Raw genomic sequence first — 26,443 nt, 5'->3', positions numbered from 1 at the left:
TTTAAGCATTAAAATGTTTAATTCTCACCAAAAAATGCTGGACATTGCCAAACACCAACACCTCCCCTCCGAGCCCAATGTCCCCGCAGCTCTCTTTGATGACAAAGGATTCTTCTGAACACTTGTAGCTGGGAGACACTGGTATGCAGTTTGAGAGGGAGAGTTGGAACGAAAAGTCAACAGGGGAAGGTAAAGAAAAAATGGAAAGAGAGAGAGGGGAGGGAGCTACCTGAAATGAGGACAATTGTCAATCTAATTTCATGCTGAGTGAATTTTTTTTCCAACCTGTGAGATCAGTTCAGCTCCAAAAAAAAATTTGGATGAATGAGGATTTTTGATTTGTTTCGGATATCCTCATTTATCCGAAATGTAATTTTCTTTTTTCCTGGTAAATGAGGATTTCTGAGAATCTGATTTTGGAGAATCAGAGTTGTGCTGTACTCTTCTAAATTGTGGATTTGGGTTCAAAGTTTAAAAAAACATGAAAAAATATTGTCATTTTCTTTTTCCTCATTTACCTTTACTTCACTTTCATTGTACAAAATCTCCAAAGCTTCCAGATGGGACAGACCTTGAAACTCGTCAAACAAAATTCCATAATTAGCCTTCTTTTCCGCATCTACACAAAGTTTATCAGTTTGTTGTTGTTCTCTTTCTTTTGCTTCCCGTAGAACCTACATAGAGAAATTAAAGCAAAGTACTCTTCAGGGCATCTATAATATAGCAAGTGCAATAAATATAAACTAGACTATGGAACTGGTTGTCCACTTTGTTGATTCTTCTTTAAGTGGTTATCTGAAAAGCAACTACTTCCATAATAAGTGTTGTAGCTGAAGGTTCTATTATACAACATAAAAACTGCTAAAGAGACTGCAAATCCAGTTACAAACACCATCTCATTGCTTTTTTCAGTATCACTTCCTCATCAATTTTTTCCAAGGACATTTTTCAATCCCATACTGAACATTCTCATACCATCAAGATCAAAAAAAAAATTATCACAACTAAAATACCCCCTGTGCACCATCAAATTCTATATACAGAGTCAACACTGTGACTGTAGAAATAAAACCCCCACAGAAATGCTGGAGGAACTCAGCTGCTCTTACAGCATCCATAGAAGATATATCAATGGCATTTTAGGCCTGAGCCCTTCAAGATATGAGCAAGAAACAGACAGGCACCTGAATAAAAAGGGTGGGAAAGTAAAGGGGTGGGGGGGAGGAAGGAAGCACAGGCCAATAGAAAAAAGGCAATGATAATTGGACATGGATAGGAGGACAGGAGAGGAAAGGCAAAAATTGATCAGGGGAGGGGGTGGCTCTGTGAATACAGAAATTGAGGAAAGGAGACAGAGGGAAAGGGTAAGAAGGAGACAGAAAAATAGGGATAGGTAAGGTAGAGATGGGAAGGCGGGGGAGCCAACAGAAACCAGAGAAGTATGTTAATGCCATCTAGTTGGAGGTTTCCCAGTTGGAATATGGGGTGCTGTTCCTCCAATTTGCAGGTGGCCTCAGTCAGGCAATGAACAAAGCCATTGAAAGATATGTCAGAATGGGAATGGGGCAGGGAATTCAAATGGTGGCCACTGGGAGATTTCAGCTGTTGAACCAGACAAAGCAAAGGTTCTGAACAAAGCCATCTCCCAGCCTGCCCCAAGTCTCTCCGACGCAGAGGAGGCCACATCAGGTGCACCGGATGCAGTAGATGACTCCTGCAGATTCACAAGTGCATTGCTTCACTTGGAAGGACAGATTGGGGCCCTGAATGGTGGTGAGGGAGGAGGTGTGGGTGCAAGATTTCACTTGTGAATCTGCATTCGGTGCTCCCGTTGTGGTCTACCTCTACATCAGAAAGACTGGACACAGACTGGGGAAAATCACTTATTTCAGCACCTTCTTTCTGTTCACTGCAATAGCGAGGAATCTCCCAGTAACAACCCATTCCCATGTCGACATGTCTGTCCATATCTCATGCATTGCCAGACTGAGAACACCTGCATATTGGAGGAACAAAACCTCATGTTCTGTCTGGCCACCCTCCAACCAGATGACATTAATATCTACTTCTCTGGTTTCCACTATCCCCCCTCTCACAACTCTCCCTTTCTACAATCCCCGTTTCTCCTTTCCTCTAGCTGTCTCCCCCTCTTAACCTTTCCCTCGGTTTACTTTCCTCCACACCCTTTCCTAATCAAATTCTCACCTGTCATATCCAATTATCACCTTTTGTCTGTTGGCCTGTGCTCTCCCCTTCTCTGCCCTTTCCTTCCTTTTTCCCCCACAGCTTTTTTGTTTCATTTCAGGTGCCTGTCTGCTTATACTTTGGAGTGGGGGAGGTGCCAGACTCCAAGAGCCAGTTATTTATCGTTACCTCCCATGGACACTGAGACCTGCGGAGGTCCTCCAGCATTTCTGTGTTACCTTCTCCATCTTAGCTTCCAATTACAACTCAAAAGATGGATCATAATTTCAGACCACTGCTTGAAAAGTATAATAGATGCTTACAAATTTATGAAATTGCATAAAAACTCTCCCAAAAAAGTGAAATCTTTCATTTCATCAAGCGCCATATCTCAGAGACCCTAGTTACACATGCTGCCAAGAATAAAATAACTCATTCATACGGAGCAATACGAAAAAAAAACCTTCTGAGGAGCCTTCAGGCAAGTCAGTTCCTATAACAATTGACTCTGAAATCCGATACACATTTTCTGAGAAACAGTTATACTCCAGTAAAAAGGTCTGTAATTAAGTTTAAATGAGACCATAAAGTTAATTCAAATGTCTTTTCTGTATCAATCATATCCCTGATCATCTATGTCTAATTTTGATTGCTGTATTATGAAGGGTCATGGCTGTTACCTGCCAATCAAGGTTGGCCTTCGCCCATTGGCCTTCGTAATCAAATTAACCTTGCTAGCACTGAGCCATTGGTTCCCTGTAAATTACCTGGGCTAGACCCCCCCCAGCACTATAAACAGTGCCATGTGAGCCCGGTTCTTACTCTTTGCCATCGTCAAGGGATCACCCTGCTTCACTCCAGACTGAGAACCGTGGAATGGCGCTGGAGAAATTGTTGATAACATGTGCACTGTTATAGGGTCAGGTGCGTTTTAGTTCATGTCCCTAGTAGCATAGAGCCATGCCTACATGAGTCGAAGGGTGGCAGGTAACGTATTGTTTTTTTTCCTTGATTGTTGTATGTACCCTGTTCGTTTTGTGTGTGTATTTTATCCCCAGTGCTATTTTCCCATGCTCATTATAAATTATTCCCCGTGAGACTTTCCCACTCTTGTCAATAAATTGTGCGCGTATCTGTTTTATTCCCGCTACCACTTTCCCCACGCTCGCTATAAACTGTGCGCATTTCTGTATTATTCCTGTTACCATTTTCCATGCTTGTCTTTTGTAAATAAAATCATTTACTACAAGACTGTGTTCAGAGTCCTTGCTTTTGAGACCCATTGAATCTGTTTTCTCACTCACAGCAGATGTCCTATGACATGTTCTTCCACGTTAATACAAAAAAAAACCATTAATTATTTTAGTTTAGTCATTGCTAAAGTTGAGGGTGTACCTGGGACAATGTGGTTGTTCTATACATTAGATCTCGTGTTTTCTTGAATCCAGGATCTCCTTCTGCAATAACATCCATGGTCTTTTTACCAATGAATTCAAGTGCATCCAAACCTCCACTTAGTACCGTTTTCCCCTGAAAAATAAAGTTTATATTTATACAATATTGTATTAGATAATTATGTAAACAAATAATAAAACACTTCTAATGAATATTGTGTCAATGTAATTAGGGGTTTAAAGCTTTCTGTTCCCACCCCAACAGAATAAGAAACAAAGTGCCTACTTTGTTCAAATTTAAAGAAAAAAGTTAAATGTGAATTAACACAGGGTTCCTGATAGAATTACTGAAAAACTGCTCAAGATTCTTAAAACTATACATTTAAAAAAAAATTGCATTATAGGCATTGTTTGGAACCACGCAGTAAGAGCAAAGAGTACCCTGTGCACTTTATAATTTTGCAATATTTATTTAAAAGCACTGAGTGAATTATATTGCCATCCATATAAATTAATCAAATAAATGTTTCCATTTTTTTTCAGTGACAACAATCCATGCATTTTTCATGACTGTGTAATTTAAACTATGATATTGCAGTGGGGAAAAAAAACAAATACATATATCAATTTAAAGAAACTAGTTTATTAGCATCAGAGTGTTCAGATGAAAAGAGGATCAAATAGTTGGTAATCTGCAATAAGTAAAATTGCCTGAGTAAATTATGGTATTAGGAAATTATCCATTATAATGAATCTCTGCATTATACCCATACTCACTGTGTTCTGTACTGCATTAGAAATGGTAGAAAACATCACAAATGCCCCACTGGTTGGAGAGGACGATTCACTTTCAGTCTTCGGGCCTTTTTCATAGCTCTCTAATCCTGCTGTTCTCAAAAAATAAACAGGTCCACAGCACTTAAAATTATTTACTCAAAATAAATTCAGCACATATCATGGATTGACACTGATACAAAGACCACAAACCCTTAATTGCTTGCATTTACATGGTACTCTTTTCTTTAATGGTTCAAGGTGAAAGTCTAACTGGAGCAGCTATTGGATATTGGTTCTCAGTATAGTATTCTCATGATTGTAGTGAGAAATCCAAGCTATGAATTCTAGGCAAGAAGCAAACAGAATAAAATCTACCTTAATTTCTTGGAAAATCCTTGGATTCCTGGGATAAACAAATAAACAAGATCCTTGAAAGAACTGGCCTACTTAAATCGAGATGTGGAGCAAATCAAGAAAGACTGCAGATGCTGTGATTGTAGTTTACACAAAAATGCTAGAGAAATTCACTAAGTCAGGCAGCATTCTTTATTTAGCAAAGACACAGAACCAACATTTTGGGCCTGAGCTCTTTGAGGTTTGACCAAAAACAGGTTGGTGTCTAAATAAAATGCTGGGAGGAGGGGCTGAACACATGCTCACAGGAAAGAGGTGGACGTGGGTGGGAGGGCAGAAGATAAAAAACCTGAGAAGCGATAGGGGGAGGGGATAGCCCTCTGAATGGAGAGGGAAGGGGGTGGAGAGCTGGAAGAAACAAGATGGAGGGATGGGGAAGAAAGGGAGACAGGGGAGGAGCATAATGGAAACCAGAGAAGTTCATGTTAATGCCATCTGGTTGGAGAGAACCCAGACAAAATATTAGATGTTGCTCCTCCAATTTGTGGATTGCCTCAGTTTGGCAGTGTATCAGGCAATGGAGCATTTGCTTTGACAATTAAATGGGACAGTCTATAACAATAACCAAAAAAATACATTATGTGGTCAGCAAACTGCCTGCAAAGCTCCTTTTGACTGCTGAGTCTTAGAGACACTGAATTCAGCTCAGAAAACTTCACAACCAACATGTCTTCAATTGCAGTTGTATTGTTTCAACAGGAAAGAAATAATGAATCACATTCACTGTCAGTTTAGTATTTGTGTAGACAAATAAATGACTTTTCAAAAGGGCATCTTCAAAATTTTGTTAAATTTGTAATACAGGTACTCCCTGACTTGTGACCATAATTGGGACTGCAGGATCGGTCCTATCTCCGGCAAAAGTTGGAATTTTGCCCACAGTTGGATTATCGAAGTCTTATAGCAAACTTTTTAAAATCAAATCTTTTTTTCATCGTGGATTAAGAGAATAACAACTTAAAGCTTCCCGAATTAGTCGATCAACCTTGGCAAATCTTTCCACATTTTGATCCATGCTTACCTTGTTAGATGGCGTACCGGGGTCCATCTTGATGCATGTACATGCGCGCGAGTCTTTGGTTGTTGCATGCACGAGTTCGCATATTGGATTTCGGTTAGTGCATGCGCGAGAGTTAAGCACCCTAATGATATTGAATTGAATTGTGCCCTTGACCCTTGTGCATGTGCCAACCAAGCTCCAATACATAAACCCACCATGCATGTGCCAACCAAAGACTCATGCCTATAGATCTTGGGCACCGACTAACAAATATATACAATTTGGCTCTGACATGTCGTCTCCTGGCCCTGCCCACCCTGGGCATTTATTTCCAACTGTTCCCTCTGACAGTTTGTCAAATGCAACATTATCTGTGTAAATTCTATATTTTTTCTTAATCTATTTTTTAAAATTTCAGTCGTATGTGCGGATAGACTCGAGTCGCATAGGTTTCAAGTCGGGGAGTATCTGTAGATATCTATTATCTCTCTTCAGTTTCAAATTATGGGATATGTGGCTTTCTTTCTGATCACTGTAGCTAAGTGTATGGATCTTGCATTCAAGTTCTCCCCAGCTTTAATTATCAGCTGGTATTTCAAGCACTATTTCTTTGGCAGCTTAATCCATATGTGTCTTATTAATTTCCTGCATTATTGGTAACTGGGCAATAGCAGCTATTGCAGCATTACAAATAATGATATCCTTGGAGTACAGGTTGTACCTCTCTTATCTGGCACTCTGTGGTCCAGCAACTCCCATGGTCCAGCACGTTTGAATCTGCTGCTGTTAGTACAAATTCCTTACAGACAGCATAAGACTCAAACTCTGGTCCCATTCACTGGTGCTGTAAAGGCATTCCACCCCACAATATTATTTCTCATTTTAAGCTTTATAAATCAGAAAATATAGATGAAAAAATATGTAAGTTTAAAAGTAGCGCCCCAAGCAGTCAGTTCATTAATCATGCAAATGCGTAATCTCAAGCGATTGGAAAATTCACCTTATCTGGCATCTACCAATCTCCATAGGTGCCAGATAACAGGGGTTTTACTGTACTTTTGTTACATACAAAGTCTTTTAAATATCTTCATTGTACCAACCTCCTGTGTTTAAAAAAAATTACCTCTGATGACTCCTCTAAACTTTCCTCCACTCACCTTAAACAGATGTCCTCTGGTCTTTGCTATTTTTGCCCCAAGAAAAATGTGCTGGTTGTCCACCCTATCCATTCCTCATAATCATATACACAATAACTACTATATTCACCTCTCATTCTTTGCCACTCCCAAGAGAACCCCAACTCCACCACCCCAAGCTCAAACAATCTTGCTTCAATAGGGCATGTTCTCCAATCCAGGGATCATCCTGGTAAATCTCCTTTGCACCCTCACTAAAGCATTAACATTCTTTCTGTAATGAGGCAACCAGAACTGAACACAGTAATCAAAGTGTAACCATTTTTATAGAGATGCAACATTACCTCACTGTTCTTGTTTGAACTCAGTCCTCTGACTAATGAAGGCCAACATACCATAAACCTTCTTAACCACTCGATCAACATATGCAATAATTTTGAAGGACCTATGGACTTAGACCTCAAGATCACTTTATTCCTCCACACTGTTAAGAATCCTGCCATTAACCACACACCATGTTCACACTACCCATCTCCATCTTAGCCTATCCTCCGAAGCTCCCAACACCATGGCCACTGACCACGGCCACTGACCCCGGCTTCAGCAGCTGACTCACCGGAGCTCCAAACACCACAACTGCTGACTGAAGCCCAGGCCCCCGGCCACCCACCAGACAGAGCTCCCAACACCACAGCCACTGACGGGAACACTGACTTCAGCTGCGGACCCAACAGAGCTCCCAACGCCATACCGCCCACACCCACCTGGGCCCTGGCTGCTAATACAACAGTACACCTAATGCCAAGGCCGCCCACTCCTACCCTGACCCTGGCTGCCGACACAATGCTATACCTAACACCATGGCCACCCACTCCAACCCAGACCCCAGCTGCCTACTCACTAGAGCTCCAAATGACTCACACCATGTGGCTCCCAACACACTCTGCTGCTGAAGTCCTGACCTCGCTGCTGGATCCCACTTACTAATCCCCCTCACTACTCCTTCTCTATCCTCCTACACCTCTCCCTACACCCTCATCTCCCCCTCTCTCTCCCTCCCACCCACAACCCTCAGACCTCATCTCTCTCCCCCCACTCTCTGGCTACTCCACTACCCTCATCTCTCCCCCCACCCCCCAACAACCCTCTCCTCCCCACTCCAAACTCCCTCATCTTCCATCACCACCCTCAGACCTCCCCAACCCTCCTCCTCCCTCAACACCCTCCACTATGCCAATCAACACTTCTAACCCCTGCTTGGTTTTTACTATCCCCTCTGACCTTCCCCTCTCCGAGATGGAGCGTTTGGTTCTCAGCGGAGGCCTCACCTTCGTCCCCTTCCGCCCACACCTCAATGAGTTCCGCACATGCTGCAAAACCAAATTCTTCTTCCATCACCTCTGGGCTCATTTCCTTGGCTGTGGCTCTCCGCCACCCCTCCCCCCCCCCACCCCCTTTATCCTGCTTCAAGCTTTCTTCCTCTACTTGGCCACCTCCTCCTGGCCCTGCCCACTCTGGACATTTATTTCCAACTGCTGCCGAGACATCAACCATCTCAACTTTACCACTCCCCCTCTTGTATTCCAACCTCTTCTCAGAATGTTCTGCCCTCTGCTCTTTCTGTAACAATCCCAACCTCACCATCAAACCCACAGACAAGAGTGGCACACTGACCTCTCCCAGTCAACAGATCTCAGACATCTTCTCCTATCATTCCCTCCCAAAGGACCCCACCACCACACATTAAGCCACTGTCTCCAACACCATCTCCAACCTCATCACCTCTGGTCACCTCCCCTCCATGGCCATTAATCTCCCACCCCTGCACTGCCTGCCCAAGATGCACAAACCCAAACATCCAGGTAGACCCATTGCTTCTGCCTGCTCCTGCCCCAGTGAACTAGTTTAATCCTACCTTGACTATCTTTTCTCCCCTGGTTCCATCCCTCCCCACCTACATCCACAACTCCTCACATGCACTCCATCTCCTCAATGATTTCAGATTCCCCAAACCAGACCACCTCATTTTCATGATGGCTAACCAATCCTTTTATACCTCTATCCCCCGCACAGAAGGTCTGAAAGCACTTTACTTCTTCCTGGACCAAAGACCTGACCAATCACCTTCTGCCACCACCCTCCTCCGCCTAGCAGAACTTGTTGTCATTCTAAACAACTTCTCTTTTAACTCATCCCACTGCCTGTTTGTAGGCTTTGTGGAGCTGGTTTCCATGCTGCAAGCCTACACAGGCAATCCCTCAACTTTTCATCCAGTATATTGGGGCTGCCTCATATACCCACGATGAGCTTGTCAACTTCATCCACTTCACGGACAACTTCCACCCTGCTCTCAAACTCACCTGATCCATCTCCAACAACACTCTCCCCTTCCTGGATCTCCCGGTCTCTATCTCAGGAGACAAGCTGCCCAGTGACAAACCCTCCAACTCCAAATACCATCTAGATTACACTTCCTCACACCCTGGCCCTGCAAGGATTCCATCTCCTTCACTCAATTTCTCCATCTCCACCACATCTGCTCTCAAGAGGAGGTCTTCCAATCCAGATCTTCCAAAATATTTGCCTTCTTCCACAAACATGGCTTCCCCTCCACCACCATCAACTCAGCCCTCACCCGCATGTCCTCCATTTCCTGCTCATCTGCTCTGGCCCCTATGCCCCCAGAAGCAACAAACATAGAATCCTCCTCATCCTTAACTACCACCCCACCGGCCTCCACATCCAACACATTATCTGTTGGAATTTCCAGTACTTACTACAGGATCCTACCACCAGACATTTTTCTTTCTCCTCCCCTCTCAGCCTTCTACAGGGACCATCCCTCCTCAATTTCCTCATGCACACATCCCTCACCACCCATCACACATCCGACACCTTCCCTGTGCCTGAAGGAGGTGCAACACTTGCACCCACACCTCCTCCCTCACCAAGGCCCCAAAAAGGCCTTTTGTATATCCAGAGGACTTACTTACTGCATCTGGTGCACCCTTTGTGGCATTCTCTACATCGGAGAGACTGATCGCAGACTGTGAGATTGCTTCGCTTAGTACCTCTGCTCTGTTTGGCACCACAGCAACCTTCCAGTGGCCAACCATTTCAATTCTGAGTCACACTTCCAAGCTCACGTCTGTCCATGGCCTTGTGTACTATCCCACCCTGACAACACCCAGATTGGAGGAACAACACCTTATTTTCCATCTGGGCACTCTCCAGCCAGATGGCATTAACATTCTTTACTGCTTTCCACTAAATCTGCTCGCCTTTTCATTTTCCCTCCCCTTTTTCATGTCTTTCCAATTCCTCTACCCATTTAGTCATCCCTCCTCCCCCTCATTGCTGCTGTGCCCTTCCTCCACCTATCATCTGTTGCCTTTGCACCACCTCCCCCCCAACTCTGTTATTAGAACATGCTGGCATTTTCTCATACATTGATGAAGGGCTCAAGCCTGAAAGATCAGTTATGTATCTACCTTTGCTTCATAAAGGACACTGTTTGACCTGCTGAACTTCTCCAGTATTGTGTGGTTTTTTTTACTTCAACCACAGTGTCTACAGAATTTTGTGTTTTACTTCACCTTTAAGTTTGACCTTCCAAAGTGCATTACTTCACACTTGAGTTCTATCTGCCTCTTCTATACCTAACTCTGCTTCCCGTCTACATCCCACAAGTTACTTAGTCAACACACTCACAGCTGATAGAATCCCACATTAAGAAACAGCATTGCATCTCAAAAGGGAAGTCATAAAAGTTTCTCGTGTATAGAGATAGAACAGATTATTCAGCATAAAAAAAGCAGACTGTCATTAGTATCTTTATCCTTCACCATATCACAATAAAATAATTTATGGATATAAGAAATAAATCCATTGTCAAGCAATTACCTTTGTCCCCATCAGACATTCCTGCTTCTGCAGAAGCTTCTGTAGGGCTGGGAATCCCAAGAGAGGACTCAGCTTTTTCAATAACATGGGAAATTCCATGACCTTTTGCAGTAAAACAGAAAGATTTTAAAAGGATAATATTTGCAAAACAGACAAGTTAGGGTTAACATACGAAGGAGAGAAAAGATTGCCTTAAACATTACTAATTCAAAGTCAATGCGAGTTTGTCATACAAGTACAATGTACATAGGCTGACTTCCAGGCCAAACATTTTGGCAGTTTCCGCAAAGCAGGACGTCAAGCGCTGAAGAGCTGGACGTCAAGCAGGACGTCAAGCAGGACGTCAAGCAGGACGTCAAGCGCTGAAGTCAGCCTGAAGAAAACTGAGGTCCTCCATCAGCCAGCTCCCCACCATGACTACCAGCCCCCCCACATCTCCATCGGGCACACAAAACTCAAAACGGTCAACCAGTTTACCTATCTCGGCTGCACCATTTCATCAGATGCAAGGATCGACAATGAGATAGACAACAGACTCGCCAAGGCAAATAGCGCCTTTGGAAGACTACACAAAAGAGTCTGGAAAAACAACCAACTGAAAAACCTCACAAAGATAAGCGTATACAGAGCCGTTGTCATACCCACACTCCTGTTCGGCTCCGAATCATGGGTCCTCTACCGGCACCACCTACGGCTCCTAGAACGCTTCCACCAGCGTTGTCTCCGCTCCATCCTCAACATCCATTGGAGCGCTCACACCCCTAACGTCGAGGTACTCGAGATGGCAGAGGTCGACAGCATCGAGTCCACGCTGCTGAAGATCCAGCTGCGCTGGATGGGTCACGTCTCCAGAATGGAGGACCATCGCCTTCCCAAGATCGTATTATATGGCGAGCTCTCCACTGGCCACCGTGACAGAGGTGCACCAAAGAAAAGGTACAAGGACTGCCTAAAGAAATCTCTTGGTGCCTGCCACATTGACCACCGCCAGTGGGCTGATAACGCCTCAAACCGTGCATCTTGGCGCCTCACAGTTTGGCGGGCAGCAGCCTCCTTTGAAGAAGACCGCAGAGCCCACCTCACTGACAAAAGGCAAAGGAGGAAAAACCCAACACCCAACCCCAACCAACCAATTTTCCCTTGCAACCGCTGCAATCGTGTCTGCCTGTCCCGCATCGGACTGGTCAGCCACAAACGAGCCTGCAGCTGACGTGGACTTTTTGCCCCCTCCATAAATCTTCGTCCGCGAAGCCAAGCCAAAGAGACAATGTACATAAGCACCAAAATTTTTTCTTGCTGCTACCAAACAAGAATACAAAGTACACCAACTACAATAAAAATTAAATTACTACCCATCATGACACAAAAAGAGATAATATTAAAAATATTAAATAAATAAATATTCACTTTTGCAGTTAGTGCAAGAAAAAAAGTTTCAAAAGTGCAGACTGACTTGATGGTCCCGGAGTAGTTTATGGCTATGATAGGCTGCTACACAGAAGTTCAAAAGGCTTAAGTCAGTTGGCTAAAATCTGTTCTTGAACTTGAAGGTGCTGGATTTCAGGCTTCTACATGAAGGGAGGATTGAGAAAAGTCTGTGATCAGGATGCTAGGAGTCCTTTATGATGCTGGCTTCCTTTTTGAGACTGCATCTCTTCAATAGAAGAGAGGCTGGTGTACATGATAGACTTGGTTCGGTTTGCCACTTTCTGAGGGCTTCTGCCTTCCTGGGCACTTGAGTTTCCAAACCAGGCTGTGATGCAACTAATTAATATTCCTATACTTTCCACAGCCCATCTGTAGAAATTTGAAAGAGTATTTACCAACATGCCACATTGCTCTGAAATGTGGGTTAAAGGAGAATCCCTCCAACATGAGTTCCCACAAACTTGCAGGTACTAACGCTTTCCACCACTATCCTGTCAACAAAAACAGGTGCGTGGTCCCTCGGCCTCCCCTTCCTAAAGTACACAATAATTTTTGACTCACCTAACCTTTGACAGATAACTTGTTGCAAAAATCAGCAGACAGTGCAACCTTTTTTAAATTTGTATTGCCTTCCTACTGGAAACCAAATTCAAGAGGCGAGTGCTCAACTCTGTTTTGCTGGATAAATTTAATGGTCTTAAATGTGAGCAAGTTCTACAGTAAAATCTGAGATGACCAATGAACATCTCACAGCAACCCATTTTTCTCCTGCAACTGCCCCAACTACAACTTAGAACATCAAAGGGCAAAAAAAAAACCTATTAAATAAAGATGTCTTTAAATTTGGATCTTCTCCCTCTCCTCCCCCCCCAAAAAACGAATAATTCCTGAAACGATACATAGCCAAAGAATTATCAAAAATAAACCCATTGTGTAAATGCTTCCAGTCATTCTATGATTAACTGAGCTAGTCTGGCAATGTTCTATTTTCTACCAGAATATTGTCACATAGTTGTTTTTTAATCCCCACCCACAGCTTGGTTGATTGCATTAATTTGCAGTTTTAACCTAACTATCAACATGGAAAAACAAAGCTATTTCATAAATATCATGCTATATATAATCAGTTCATTATTTCTTGCTATTTTAACCAGCTTTTCATTTTCGCATGGTCAGAGATGCAAGTTGATTACAATGTGACTAAAAATTGTTAAATGTCATTGTCAAACCTCTGCTTTCTCCAAGTGATTGATTTTCTGAATCTGTTTTACACCAATAAGATCAAACTGCTTTGACTACATCTATAAACTTTTTTTTGTTAAAACGACCCTAAACTGGTTCCAGCAGGTCTCAACTTATTTTAGTGCTAATTTAGGGTTAATCAGTCAAAAATCCTATAGAGACCAATAGAAAATAAGAATGAAAGTGGAATACAACTTCCTCCGAGGCATTCCTTTGGAAATGAAGATGACTTGCATCCTCTCCTGTTCCAAGGTGGCTTATCATCCCAATGTGGGAACTGCAGGTGGTTGCTGATGGGGATGAGAGAATTTGCCATTTGGAAATCGGTCACCTTTTCCCCTAATTATGCAAGTCTTCTGCATGTTCTTAATGAATGCCTTGAGATTGTTCATATCATCCCCAATGATCCTTCTTCACTCTTTAGTAATTATGGGCTAGATATTCTCAAGAGTCAGTGGCATGGTTACATTTTTATAGAGACTTTGTGCACATCCTTGAATCTTTTTATGGATCAGCCTTATAATCTCTTCCCCTGGCAGAATTCAGAAAAGTGTCTGCTTCAGGAATCTAGTGCAGGGGACATGAATAGTGTGGTCAGACCAACAGTGCTGTCTGAGACTAACTAGGGTTTCAATATCCAAGGGAAATTCTGAAGGTTTTATGGAGCCAGCATTGATGGTATTTTTTGTGCTTTGAGATGCCTGCTACAGATAATCAGATGCACAAGAGAGGGCAGAGATAACCACATTAATGATTTTCCCAAGTGATGCATGGTATGTGAGACTCTAAAATGGAATCTGTTCAGAAATTGGCTCTGCTTTGCTTGTTAGGTGCTTGTCAATTACACCAAAAGATTACAATTATAAAACAGAGACACAAAGGAGACTGCATATATGGGATTAACTCTGACAGCAATGGGCATCCCGAGGTCCCAGTTGAATGCTATTTTAATTTCCCCTCCCATTCCCACACCAACCTGCTTGTCCTGGGCCTTCTCCACTGCTAAAGTGAGGCACAACGCAAACCAGAGAAACAACACCTCATATTCCACCTGGGCAGTCCACAGCCCAATGTTGTGGCCATAGAGTTTCTAATTTCCCTCTCGTCTCCCCTCTCTTCTTCTTTCTCCCAATTTTTTTGTTCTCTTTCTCACTCACCCCTACCCAACCTCATTCCCACACCCCCAAAAAAAAGCTGGTTTCATCCCTATCTACTCCCATTTCCCCATTTGATTCTTCTGCTCTTCCTCCTGCTCCTCTCTTCCCCCCCACAAACTAACCACCACCCCACCTCCCACCCTTGATTCCATTGGGTCTCTCTTTATGCCAATATTTTCTTCCATTCAGATTTCAGCTTCTAGAAGCCTTTGTCTTCTAATCACCTACTCCACCCAGTACAACCCTTCTTCTTCCACCTCACCCCTTTTTTTCTTGCTTCTCTCTTTCTCTGTCTGGCATATGTCAATTGACTATCTCTATCCATCACGAATCACCTCCACCTGGTTTAGAAATACCACAGGGGCTCCCATCCAACTCCTTCCATCTTGTCCTCTTTATAGGAAAGGGTTTTGGCTTGAAACATAGGCCATTGTTTTCTCCCACTGATGCTTCTGATCCACTAAGTTTCTCAAGAAGATTGCGTTTAGGTACAGTAATAAAATACTCATGGCAACCTATTGCCTTTAATGGAAAACAGCCTGCAACGGATACATGCTGGCCTTGAAACAGGGTGGAAGAAAAGATGATGTGTCCCTGGTTGAGACATTTACAACCAGGATTCAATCTCAAATTCCAGATAAAGATAAGAAAATTCTGGACCCAAGAGGGCCATAGAGACCATGTTGCAAAGCAACAAGGCAGAGATACATTTTAAATATCCAAGGGAATCAAACTACAAAGTGTTTATGTACTTCAGCAAAGAAGTGCTGAGATAAAAGATTAGGCATCATCACTGTTTCTCCATCCATACTTTAAAGATAAAATTGAGAAACAATAGTTTATTGATAATGGAGGAATAAATATCAGCCACTGTTGAGAAATGGTATGCGTCGGAGAATGGGGAAAAAATATTTCAGGATGGGGACAGATATTAAAAGTTTACTTCCACTTCACTCCATCCACCCCTTCATCTGTCCTTCTCAACTGCCAAATAACTATCCTCAACCTCACTACTCTCTTCTTATCCCACTGCTCTTACCTTCCCATTAATCTGTTTCTGCTTTCCCCAACCCTCCCCTCCCAGTCCCTTCCTCCAACTTTCCCTCATTCTCACCCTCCACCCCTCCAATCTCTTCATAGAGTTGAATGGCAGCTGCCTTCACCCAACATCTTGTTGGTCAGCAGCAAGTAGCACAAGAGATGCAAAGAAATTTGGCTCTGCATTTGGACAACAGTCAATCCAGCATAGACAATGCTAATGTTCCAGCAGCTGATGCCACATTCCATGGCTTTGGAAAAGTTTCAGTCTCATACACTGGTTTTAAAGTAAAAAAAAAACTCCAAGAAAAATCAACATTTACCATACTTTGTATGCATTATATTTTTAAAGAACAGCCATGTACTCACCAACAGAAGTAACAGTAGCAGTTGCTGTTGTAAGCAATGACTTCCCCCATTTTCCCCAATAGCTCCAAGTTCCTGCCTCTTGACCAGATGGGACTTTTGGCTGTAAAACAGGTCATTGTCGTTACATGGCAGCCACATTTCTCACATTGACAGTCATCAATTAGACAATAATGCCAGTTTCTGCAATACAATTCAGACAATAAAGAAACATATAATCAAGACCAAATATGGCTTACCTTATCATCAAGCCCCACGGGTTGCTGTTCCGTTGTCCTAGGAGTGGATCCCTTTGATTCTGGTCTTTTTCTTGTCATGCTGACTGAATTATTTCCTATACTTTCGCTAATTTGAAGTTTCTTTTCACCAGACTCATGGTACTCATTTTGAGCATTTTCTGTAATGATCTTCCCACTTTCAGACTTGGATTGTTGCAATATTAGATCTTTTTTATTGCTTTCCCCCTCATTTGCTGCAACACTAAAATTGCCCTCTGAAACTAAAGACTTTTTGTCCATGGGTACCTCAAAAATTCCAGTTTCTTCCATTTTCAATATAACTGAAAATAAATGAATAAATCAGTTATTGTTAATATACAGGAATTGGCCACATAATCCAATCCTGCTCCACCATTCAGTAAGATCAGTCCTCAATGTCTTATTCAATATTATATTGGCTTATCCACATATCCCTTGCTTTCTTTAGTGACCCCAAATCTGTAAGTCTCAGTTTGTAATGCACTCACTGACTGACCATCCAGAATGAAGAAGTTTGAAAGTTTCGCAAACACCGAATACATTTTACTCAGTTAAGTCCCTTTTAGCCAACCTTTCCATTTGAAATATCTGCGCCTCCTCATTTGGAATTATACACAAGAAAAAGCACCCTCTCAAGCTTATCAAGTTCCCTGAGAATTGTTATGCTTTTCTCTTCAGTCACCTCATTCTTCTGAATTATAGCAAACACAAGGCTATTTGATAACATTTCCTCATAAAACTGACCTCAATCCACAAATCAACTAAGGAAACATTCAACAAAACATTTTTTTTTGCCAAGGTAACACACAGTTGTTAAGAGTTATAGCTGTAAAGAGTTATAACTCTCTTTTTCTTCTCTTTTTGATTGCAAGAGGCACTTTGGACAATTTCTGTCAATGGTGTCTGCCTTACAGCAGACAAAAGCAATTTCATGTAATATGATATTGCTTTTATTACATAGCAATATATTGAATCTTGATTCTGTGACCCATACCAGGCTATTCTTTTCTATAGAATTTTAAAGAAATGCATTTGCAATATATAAAATTGTGAACTCCCAAGGTAAAGTGAACAGAAAGGATTTTATTCCATGAGGTCATTTGGGGGACATAAATTTAAGTAGCCTTTGAGAAAAGAAAAAAAAAATCACTCCAAGTAATGTGGATCTATAATTCACAGCCTGAAAGAGAGGTGGAACCAGAAACCTTCACAATATTTAATAAGAGCCATAACCAATAGGGTATGGACCAAGAACTGGGAAGCAAGATTAACCCAAAGCTAAGTTTTAGCTAACATTGATATGGATCATCCTTGATCAGCCATCTCCGAGACCTAGGCCTCAATACACCACTGTGTAATTGGATCCTGGATTTCCTCTCCTTCAAATCCCAAAGAGTGAGGATTAGGAAGAACATCTTCATCTGTATTTGCACACCACAGGTCTATGCACTTAGCCCTCTGTTCCACTCGCTTTACACCTACAACTGTGTGGCTTGGTACAACAACATCTACAAATTTGCTGAAAAACCACCAAAATGGGCTGTACAAAAAAAAGGAGTGATGAATCAGCATATGGGAGGGAGATTGAAAACTTGGCTGAATACTGTACTAACAACAACCTCGCACTCAGTGTCACCAAAACCAAGGAGGACTTTAGGAGGGGAAAACCAGAGGTGTATGATCCAGTGATCATTGGGGGAAAATCAGAGGTGTAGAGGGTAAGCAAATGTAAATTCCTTGGAGTTACCATCTCAGAGATTGTTTCCTGAACCCATAAAAATCTAGTCATTATGAAGAAAGCATGTCAACTTCCTCAGGAGTTTGTGTGACATCGAAAACCCTGGCAAACTTCTAAGTGTGTACAGTGGAAAGTGTGTTGACCAACAGCATCACAGCCTGGTATGAGTGAAAAGCCCTGCAAAAAGTAGTGGACACAGCCAAGTACATCACATGAAAAGCACATAATCAGCATTTATTATCCTGGACAAACAAATTTTGTTTATTTGCAGCAGCAATTCAAAATTGCTAAAATTACATTAAAAACATTAGAGCAAAGGAAGAGAAAAAGTGAGGCAGTGTCTGTGGTTCAATGTCCATTCAGAAATCTGATAGCTGAGGGGAAAAACATTTTTGAACCATTGAGTGTTTGTCGTCAGGCTCCAGTTCCTCTTTCCTGATGGTAGCAGTGAGAAGAGGGCATGGCCTGGGTTGTGAGAGTCCTCAAGGCTTTCTTTTTTTTTATATAAATATCATTTTTTTATTTTTCACACTGTGAACCATATCGACCAAAATATTTACAAACATTTCTCATTAAATTTACACAGTGGTCTTTTCTACCCTTTTTTCCCCCCTTTCCCTCCCTCCCCTCTACCCACCCCCCTCCAAAACCAATAAATATTCAACATATACAATACAATAAAACCATAAAATATCGTCACACAAAGGAAAATAAACAAGAAAAATGTGTCATCTATTTATTACACACTGAAATGGGCATCATTTTCATTCTCATTTTAGGGGATGGAGGTCTTAGGCAGACTCTCTCTGATATGTTCCATGTATGGTTCCCAAATTTGTTCAAACATTGTGACTTTATTTTTTAAATTATATGTTATTTTTTCCAATGGAATACATTTATTCATTTCCATGTACCATTGCTGTATACTCATGCTCTCTTCCATTTTCCAAGATGTCATTATACATTTTTTTGCTATCGCTAAAGCTATCATAATGAATTTTTTTTGCACTTTATCCAATTTGAGGCCTAATTCTCTACTTCTTGTGTTACTTAAAAGAAGTATCTCTGTTTTTTTTGGTATGTTATTTTTTTATAATTTTATTTAGTATCTGATTTAATTCTTCCCAAAATGTATTTACTTTCTTACATGCCCAAGTTGCATGTAATGTTGTTCCCATTTCCTTCTTACAGCGAAAACATCTATCTGATAATGTTGAATTCCAATTTTTTAAATTTTTGAGTAATATATACCCTGTGTAACCAATTATACTGTATCATGCATAACCTTGTGTTTATTGTATTCTTCATATATCCAGAACATAACTTTTCCCATACTTCATTTTTTATCTTTATGTTTAGATCCTTTTCCCACTTCTGCTTAGGTTTATAGTTTATTTCATTTTTCTTATCTTGCAGCTTAAGGTACATGTTGGTTATAAATCTTTTGATTATCATTGTGTCTGTAATCATGTATTCAAAGCTGCTTCCTTCAGGTAATCTCAAGTTGTTTCCCAATTTATCCTTTAAATAAGCTTTCATTTGATGATATGCTAACATTGTACCATGAGTTATTCCATATTTGTACTTCAACTGTTCAAATGTTAATAAATTATTTCCCGAAAAACAGTTTTCAATTCTTTTGATTTCTTTTCTCTCCCATTCTCTAAAGGAAAGGTTGTCTATTGTAAAAGGGATTAGCGGATTTTGCGTCAATAGTAATTTTGGTATTTGATCATTCATTTTTTTCCTTTCTAAGTGGATCTTCCATGTATTAAGTAAATGATGCAGTACTGGTGAGCTTTTATATTGCACCAGCTTTTCATCCCACATAAAGTATATGTTATACTTCCCTTATTTTATCTAGTTCTTTCATAGACCAGTCTGGTTTTTCCCTTGTCTGGTAAAAATCTGATAAATACCTTAATTGTGCGGCTCTAATAATTACTAAAATTTGGTAACTGTAAACCACCTTGGTAATACCTCTCTGTTAATTTATCTAACGCTACCCTCGGCTTCTCCCTTTCCACAAGAATTTCCTTATTATTCTCTTTAGTTCATTAAAGAATTTCTCTGTTAAGGGAATTGGCAATGTTTGAAATGTATTGTATCCTTGGGAACACATTCATTTTAATGCAGTTTACTCTCCCTATCAACATTAGCGGTAATTCTTTCCAATTTTCTAAGTCTTCCTGCAATTTCTTTATTAGTGGCTGAAAATTTAGTTTGTACAAGTGACTTAAGTTATTATCTAACCTGATCCCTAGGTATCGGATTGCTTGTTCTTGCCATTTAAATGGTGATTCTTTTTTAAATTCTGTATAATCTGCATTACTCATTGGCATCACTTCACTTTTATTTGCGTTGAATCTTGTACCCCGATATTTCTCCATATTACTTCAATTTATGTAATTCTTTTACTGATACCTCTGGTTCTGTTAGGTATAGTATAATGTCATCTGCAAATAAGCTGATTTTATACTCCTTCTCCATTATTTTTATCCCTTTTATTTTATCTAGACCAACAGCCACTGTTGGTTTCTTATTTCCTTGAACTGCGTGGATTAGATTAATAAGTTTCCAGATATTATCCGCTGTTCGTCTTTTCTTAATAAATCCAGTTTGATCTTGTTTTACTATTTTTGGTACACAATCAGCCAATCTATTTGCTAATAATTTCACTATTATCTTATAGTCTGAGTTAAGTAGAGATATTGGTCTATATGATGCTGGTGTTAATGGATCCTTCCCCATCTTTGGTATTACTGTAATTATTGCTGTCTTTCATGAATCTGGTAAGTTTTGTGTTTCTTCTATCTGGTTCATTACTTCCAGGAGAGGAGAAATTAATAACTCTTTAAATGTCTTATAAAATTCTATTGGAAATCCATCCTCTCCTGGTATTTTATTGTTTGGCAGCATTTTTAATATATCCTGTACTTCCTCTATTTCAAATGGTTTTATTAGTTTGTTCCTCTTCTTGCAATTTCGGCAGTTCAATTTTAGCTAAAAATTCTTCTTTTATCATCTTTCCCCTTGTTCTCAGTTTGATACAACTGTTCATAAAATTCCTTAAAATTTTCATTAATCTCTTTTGGAGTATATGTAATTTGTTTGTCCATTTTCCTTGATGCCAGTATCGTTCTTTTAGCTTGTTCTGTTTCAAGTTGCCAGGCTAATATTTTGTGTGTTTTTTCTCCCAGTTCGTAATACTTTTGCTTTGTTTTCATTATGTTCTTCTCCACCTTTTATGCTTGTAATGTTTCGTATTTAATTTTTTTGTCCACCAATTCTCTCCTTTTCGTTATATCATCCCTTTTTACTAATTCCTTTTCTGTACTTACTATCTCCCTTTCCAACTGCTCTATTTCCCGATAGTAATCCTTTTTTCATCTTAGTCACATAACTTATTATCTGCCCTCTAATGAAGGCTTTCATTGCGTCCAATAATATAAATTTGTCTTTCACTGATTCTGTGTTTATTTCAAAATATGTTTTAATTTGGCGTTCAATAAAGTACCTAAATTCCTGCCTTTTAAGTAGCATGAAGTTTAACCTGCATCTATATGTTCTTGGTGGGATGTCCTCCAGTTCTATTGCTATTAATAGGGGTGAATGATCTAATAGCAGTCTAGCTTTATACTCAATTTTCCTAACTCTCCCTTGAATATGGGCTGACAACAAAAACATATCAATGCTTGAGTAAGTTTTGTGCTTACTCAAATAATATGGAAATTCCTTCCCTCTTGGGTGTTGCCTCCTCCATATATCCATAAGTTTCATTTCCTGCATTGATTTAGCCATATATTTGGCTACTTTATTCTTTTTACTTGTGTTTTGTCCAGTTTTATCCAACATTGGGTCAAATTAAGGTTAAATCCCCTCCTATCGATATATTTCCTTGTGTGTCTGCAATCTTAAAAAAAATCATGCATAAACTTTTGATCCTCCTCATTAGGTGCATATATATTGAGCAAATTCCAAAATTCTGAATATATCTGACACTTTGTCATTGCATACCTCCCTGCCGGATCTATTATTTCCTCCTCTATTTTGAATGGTGCATTTTTGTTAACTAGTATGGCTACACCTCTAGCTTTTGAATTATAGGATGCTGCCGTTACATGTCCTACCCTGTCTCTCTTTAATTTGTTATGTTCCGCTTCAGTTAGATACGTTTCCTGCACAAATGTTATATCTATTTTTTTCCTTCTTCAATAAATTTAATAGCCTCTTCCTTTTAATTTGGTTATGTATTCCATTAATGTTTATAGTCATATAGTTCAACATGGCCATCTTAGATCTTGCATACACTTTTCCACCTCCTCGCCACCTCCATCCCCCTTTTCCCCATTTTCATCTTAGTTTTCTCATATTACACAATGTACAACAATACATTTAAGACATAAAGTATCCCCGCAGTTCCCACTTCCATTAATACCTTAACCCCAAAAGCTCCCCCACATTCTGAGTTGCCCCAAACCCCTTGCCGGGCAACCACAATTCCCCTTTTCATTTGGATTGTGATCTTGTTCGCAGCGTCAACTGATTTTGCAGTGACGGTTATTCCCCCTCCACCCAGCCCTCTCCAGAAAACACTTTAAAAAAAAATAAAAACATATATAACAAAGCTCTCTTCCCCCCCCCTTACTCCCTTCCTTCCCTTCTCTTTTCCCTCTTTAGTTCTTTACATATACATCTTTATATATATACTTTATCGCCATTCTTCATTCTTGTTACATCTCCATCTCTTCCCCTGTCTTGCAAACGTTCTGCGAATTCTTCTGCTTTCTTTGGATCCGAGAACAGTCTGTTTTGCTCCACGCGTATAAATATTTTAAGCATGGCTGGATGTCTTAAATAAATTTGTAACCTTTTTTTTCCATAAAATTGATTTCGCTGTATTAAATTCCTTCCTCCTTTTTAAGAGTTCAAAACTTATGTCTGGATAAAAAAAAATTTTTTTGACCCTTGTATTCCAATGGTTTATTATCTTCTCTAATTTTATTCCTTACCCATTCCAGTATATTTTCTCTTGTCATTTATTTCGAAAATTTTACTAAGATGGATCTTGGTTTTTGATGTGTCTGTGGTTTTGGAGCTAATGCTCTGTGTGCCCTTTCTATTTCCATTTCGTCCTGCATTTCTGTCATTCCCAAGACCTTCGGAATCCATCCTTTTATAAATTCCTTCATGTCTGTGCCTTCTTCACCCTCCTTCAGGCCCACTATTTTTATGTTGTTTCGCCTACTATAATTTTCCAACATATCAATTTTCTGAGACAACAACTCTTGTGTCTCTAATTTTTTTCTGTCACTTTCTTCCAATTTTTCTGTTAAGTCATTCACTTCCATTTCTACAGCCATTTCCCGCTCTTCCACATTCTCTACTCTTTTCCCTATTTCTGTCATTATCAGTTCTAACCTTTGCATTTTATCTTGTTCTTTTCATTTTCCCTTTAATTGCATTAAACTCCAATGATGACCATTCTTTCAGTAATCTCATTTGTTCTTCAAAAAAAACTTTATCTATATTCTGTCCATCAGTTTTACCTTCTATTTCTCTGTGAAGATCTTGGTCTTCTTCCTCCTCTTCTTCTGTGTCTGTATCTGTGTTTGTGTCTTCTTCTCTTCTGTTTCTGTGTCTCTACTGTTTTTCCTGATGAGCTGCTTGTATCTCTTTGTCGGGCCTCTTGTTGCTGGTCCTCCCCTCCTGGGCTGCTCATCTGTTGTGCTTCCTGACGTTAATCTTCTTGTCGGTCTTCCCCCCCGGCTGTCTCATCGCTCCCTCTTCTGCTGTCTTCCTTATCCTCCATCTGAGAGCCCTGGCGTCGGGCGTCCCTCAGCTGCTCGCTCTGTGGCAGCCCTCTTCTCTGCTGAGCCCCCCTCCTGCCGGTGTCCTCTTTCTCCTTTGATTGCACACTGCGCACTTTTGTTTGGCTCCAAGAGCCATTTTTGTAGTGCACCAGCTGGTGGGTCGCGACTCTGTAGGGCAGATACTGACCTCGAGGGTCAGGCGCTCCTCATCACCACAGCGTCCTGTTCCTTCCTGCAGGTAAGGCCTTCTTTCTTCTCAAGAGACTTTTTAATTTTTTTTTCCCAGTTGTTCTTACTTTCTCCTTCTTGGAAGCCATCTTATCTCTCTTCTCTGTATCTTTATCTTCTATTTCTTATACTCTATTTTTGTTATCCCTTGCTTTTTCCTAACTTTTTTCCTATTTTCCTGGATAGGGCTGGTTTTCCCCACTGGCCACTACTCCATCATGTGACTCCTCAAGGCTGCTTTCTTGAGACTCTACCTTATATGTTCTTAATGGAGAGAAGACTAATGCCCATGATGGCACTGGCAGAGTTCACAACTATTTTTTCCTCTCGTCTACATTGACACTTCCATACAAGCCAGAATGCTCTCCACAATACACCTGTAGAAATCTGCAAGTCTTTAGTGACATACAAAATCTCCTCCAATTCCTGATGAAGTATAGCCAACAAGCCTTCTTTGTGATTGTATTTACATAGAGGCCCCAAGATAAATTTTCAGAGATGCTGACGTCCAGGAATTTGAAGTTCTTTACACCTTTCCACTGCTAACCCCTTGACGATGACGAGTTTTTGTTCTTGTTTTCCCTTCCTGAAGTCCACAATAAGTTCCTTAGTTTTGCTAATGTTGAACGCAAGGTTTTTGTTATGTCACCACTTAACTAGCTGATGTATTTTAGTTTTGTACTCTTCTGCATTGCTGTCTGTGATTGTCAGTGAAGAGGAGACAGTCGATTCGCACTGTTTGAAAGGGAGCATCAGAGGCCCAGGTTTTGAAGCTTGCTAACCAGTACTGAGGGGATGATGGTGCTGAAAGCTGAAATGAAAAGAAGTCTGCTGTATGTATGCTGTTGTCCAGGTGATTCAGGGCTGAGTGAAGAGTGAAGAGCCAGTGAGATTGCATCTGCTGTGGAGCAATTGTGGTGGAAGGCAAATTGCAGTGGGTCCATTCTACTTAGGTATGAGTTAATTCTGACCATGACCAACTGCTCTAAGCATTTCATCACAGTAGATGTGAATGCTATGGGGCAATAGTCATTGAGGTAGCTCACTATCCTCTTCTTGGACATTGGTATGATTTTCATCACCTTCAAGAAAATTGACATGTATGCTGCTGTCAGAGAACAGCAGCAGCAATCATCAAGGATCCACACCACCCAGGCCATGCTCTGTTCTTGCTGCTACCATTAGGAAAGCTCAGGAAATTGTTATCCTTCCACTGTTAGACTCCTAAACAACAAACTCAATCTAATTTAAGGACTCTTATTTTATACATTTATTACTGAATAAAAACTTTTTTTATGTATTGCAGTTAAATTTTTCTCTTTTGTTTACACATTTTTTCTTGAGCAGTCTTTTTGCACTAAAAAGACGTAGAAATTCTGCCTGGATGCAGGAAAAAAAAATCTCAGGGTTCTATAATGTTTGTAACATATTTTTCCTTTATTTGTCCCTGTGCTCTCAAGTTTTAAATTTGTAATCAAACAATTCACATGGAATTAAAAGTGCACATTCCAGATTTTATTCAAGGTTATTTATATACATTTTGATTTGACCATGGAGTAGTTACAACACTTTTTTTATACAAAGTCCCCTCATTTCAGGGCACCATAATGTTTGGGACACTTGGCTTCGCAGTAGTTTGTGATTACTCGTGTTTAATTGTTTCATTGGTACAAGTATAGAGAACTGGGCTTGCCTCTAAGCTTTTTGCGTACAAGAAATTGTTTAAACTTTCCTAAAACACTGAAGTGGCTTTCATGACCTCTTGTTGAGGTTAAAAAAAATCAAGCCTTTCCTTTATCTGGCGATAGACCCAGATAATTACAAAAGCCAGAACTACCACTAAACACATGATCCACACAAAAGCTTGAACAGAGATGCTTGATCCATGCATAAAATACAAGCAAAATGCACACTTTTTGCCAAGTTCCCAACGAGATAAACTTCACAGAAGGAATTAAAATGCGTATTACGTTTACACTCATAAAGGGTTTATCAAGACAAAGGAAAGAGGCTGCAGATCATGGAATCTAGAAGGAAAACTAGAATACCGCAACTAGTCAGCGAGTTTACTTGTACAGAAAGGACCTCACTCACTGAATTCTCGCAGTATTGCTTTTTGCTGTTGTTGTTGGCGGGTTTATGATTCAGGATTCACATTCTGCTCAGGAAACCGGTCCGCCCCTTCCTCCTCCCCACCCCGAACTTCTCAGGAAGATGGCCATGGGAGGCTCCATTCGGACAGCAGCCCCACTTCAAACGCATTTGCGCACCACCTCCCCGGACAGGGCAAGGTGGAGCAGAACTTTTCTCCCTCCACCCACTTTATCCAGCACGTCAGACCTCCCCCACCTCACTTTAACCCCACTCG

General features: G+C 40.7%; 1 protein-coding gene across 4 annotated transcripts in view; it reads right to left on the bottom strand.

Annotated features, from left to right (window-relative positions):
- Positions 1–26,443, bottom strand: part of LOC138743317 (protein FAM114A2-like) — a 137,891-nt gene that overhangs the window by 12,836 nt on the left and 98,612 nt on the right. For 3 of the 4 annotated variants that reach the window (XM_069898467.1, XM_069898466.1, XM_069898469.1), the window contains 6 exons: positions 16,279–16,598; positions 16,043–16,142; positions 10,809–10,910; positions 4,356–4,465; positions 3,580–3,714; positions 519–674 (listed from right to left, as the gene is read on the bottom strand). In XM_069898467.1, coding sequence (XP_069754568.1) covers positions 519–674; positions 3,580–3,714; positions 4,356–4,465; positions 10,809–10,910; positions 16,043–16,142; positions 16,279–16,598 — 923 coding nt within the window. Of the gene's footprint in view, positions 1–518; positions 675–3,579; positions 3,715–4,355; positions 4,466–10,808; positions 10,911–16,042; positions 16,143–16,278; positions 16,599–26,169; positions 26,416–26,443 lie in introns of those variants that run through there. The other variant, XM_069898470.1, reaches the window with a different exon arrangement.

Source organism: Narcine bancroftii, chromosome 9 (genome assembly GCF_036971445.1).
Source record: "Narcine bancroftii isolate sNarBan1 chromosome 9, sNarBan1.hap1, whole genome shotgun sequence".
Taxonomy (NCBI): Eukaryota; Metazoa; Chordata; class Chondrichthyes; order Torpediniformes; family Narcinidae; genus Narcine; species Narcine bancroftii.
The sequence above is the reverse complement of the archived record's forward strand: the minus strand, read 5'-3'. Positions and strand labels throughout refer to the sequence as shown.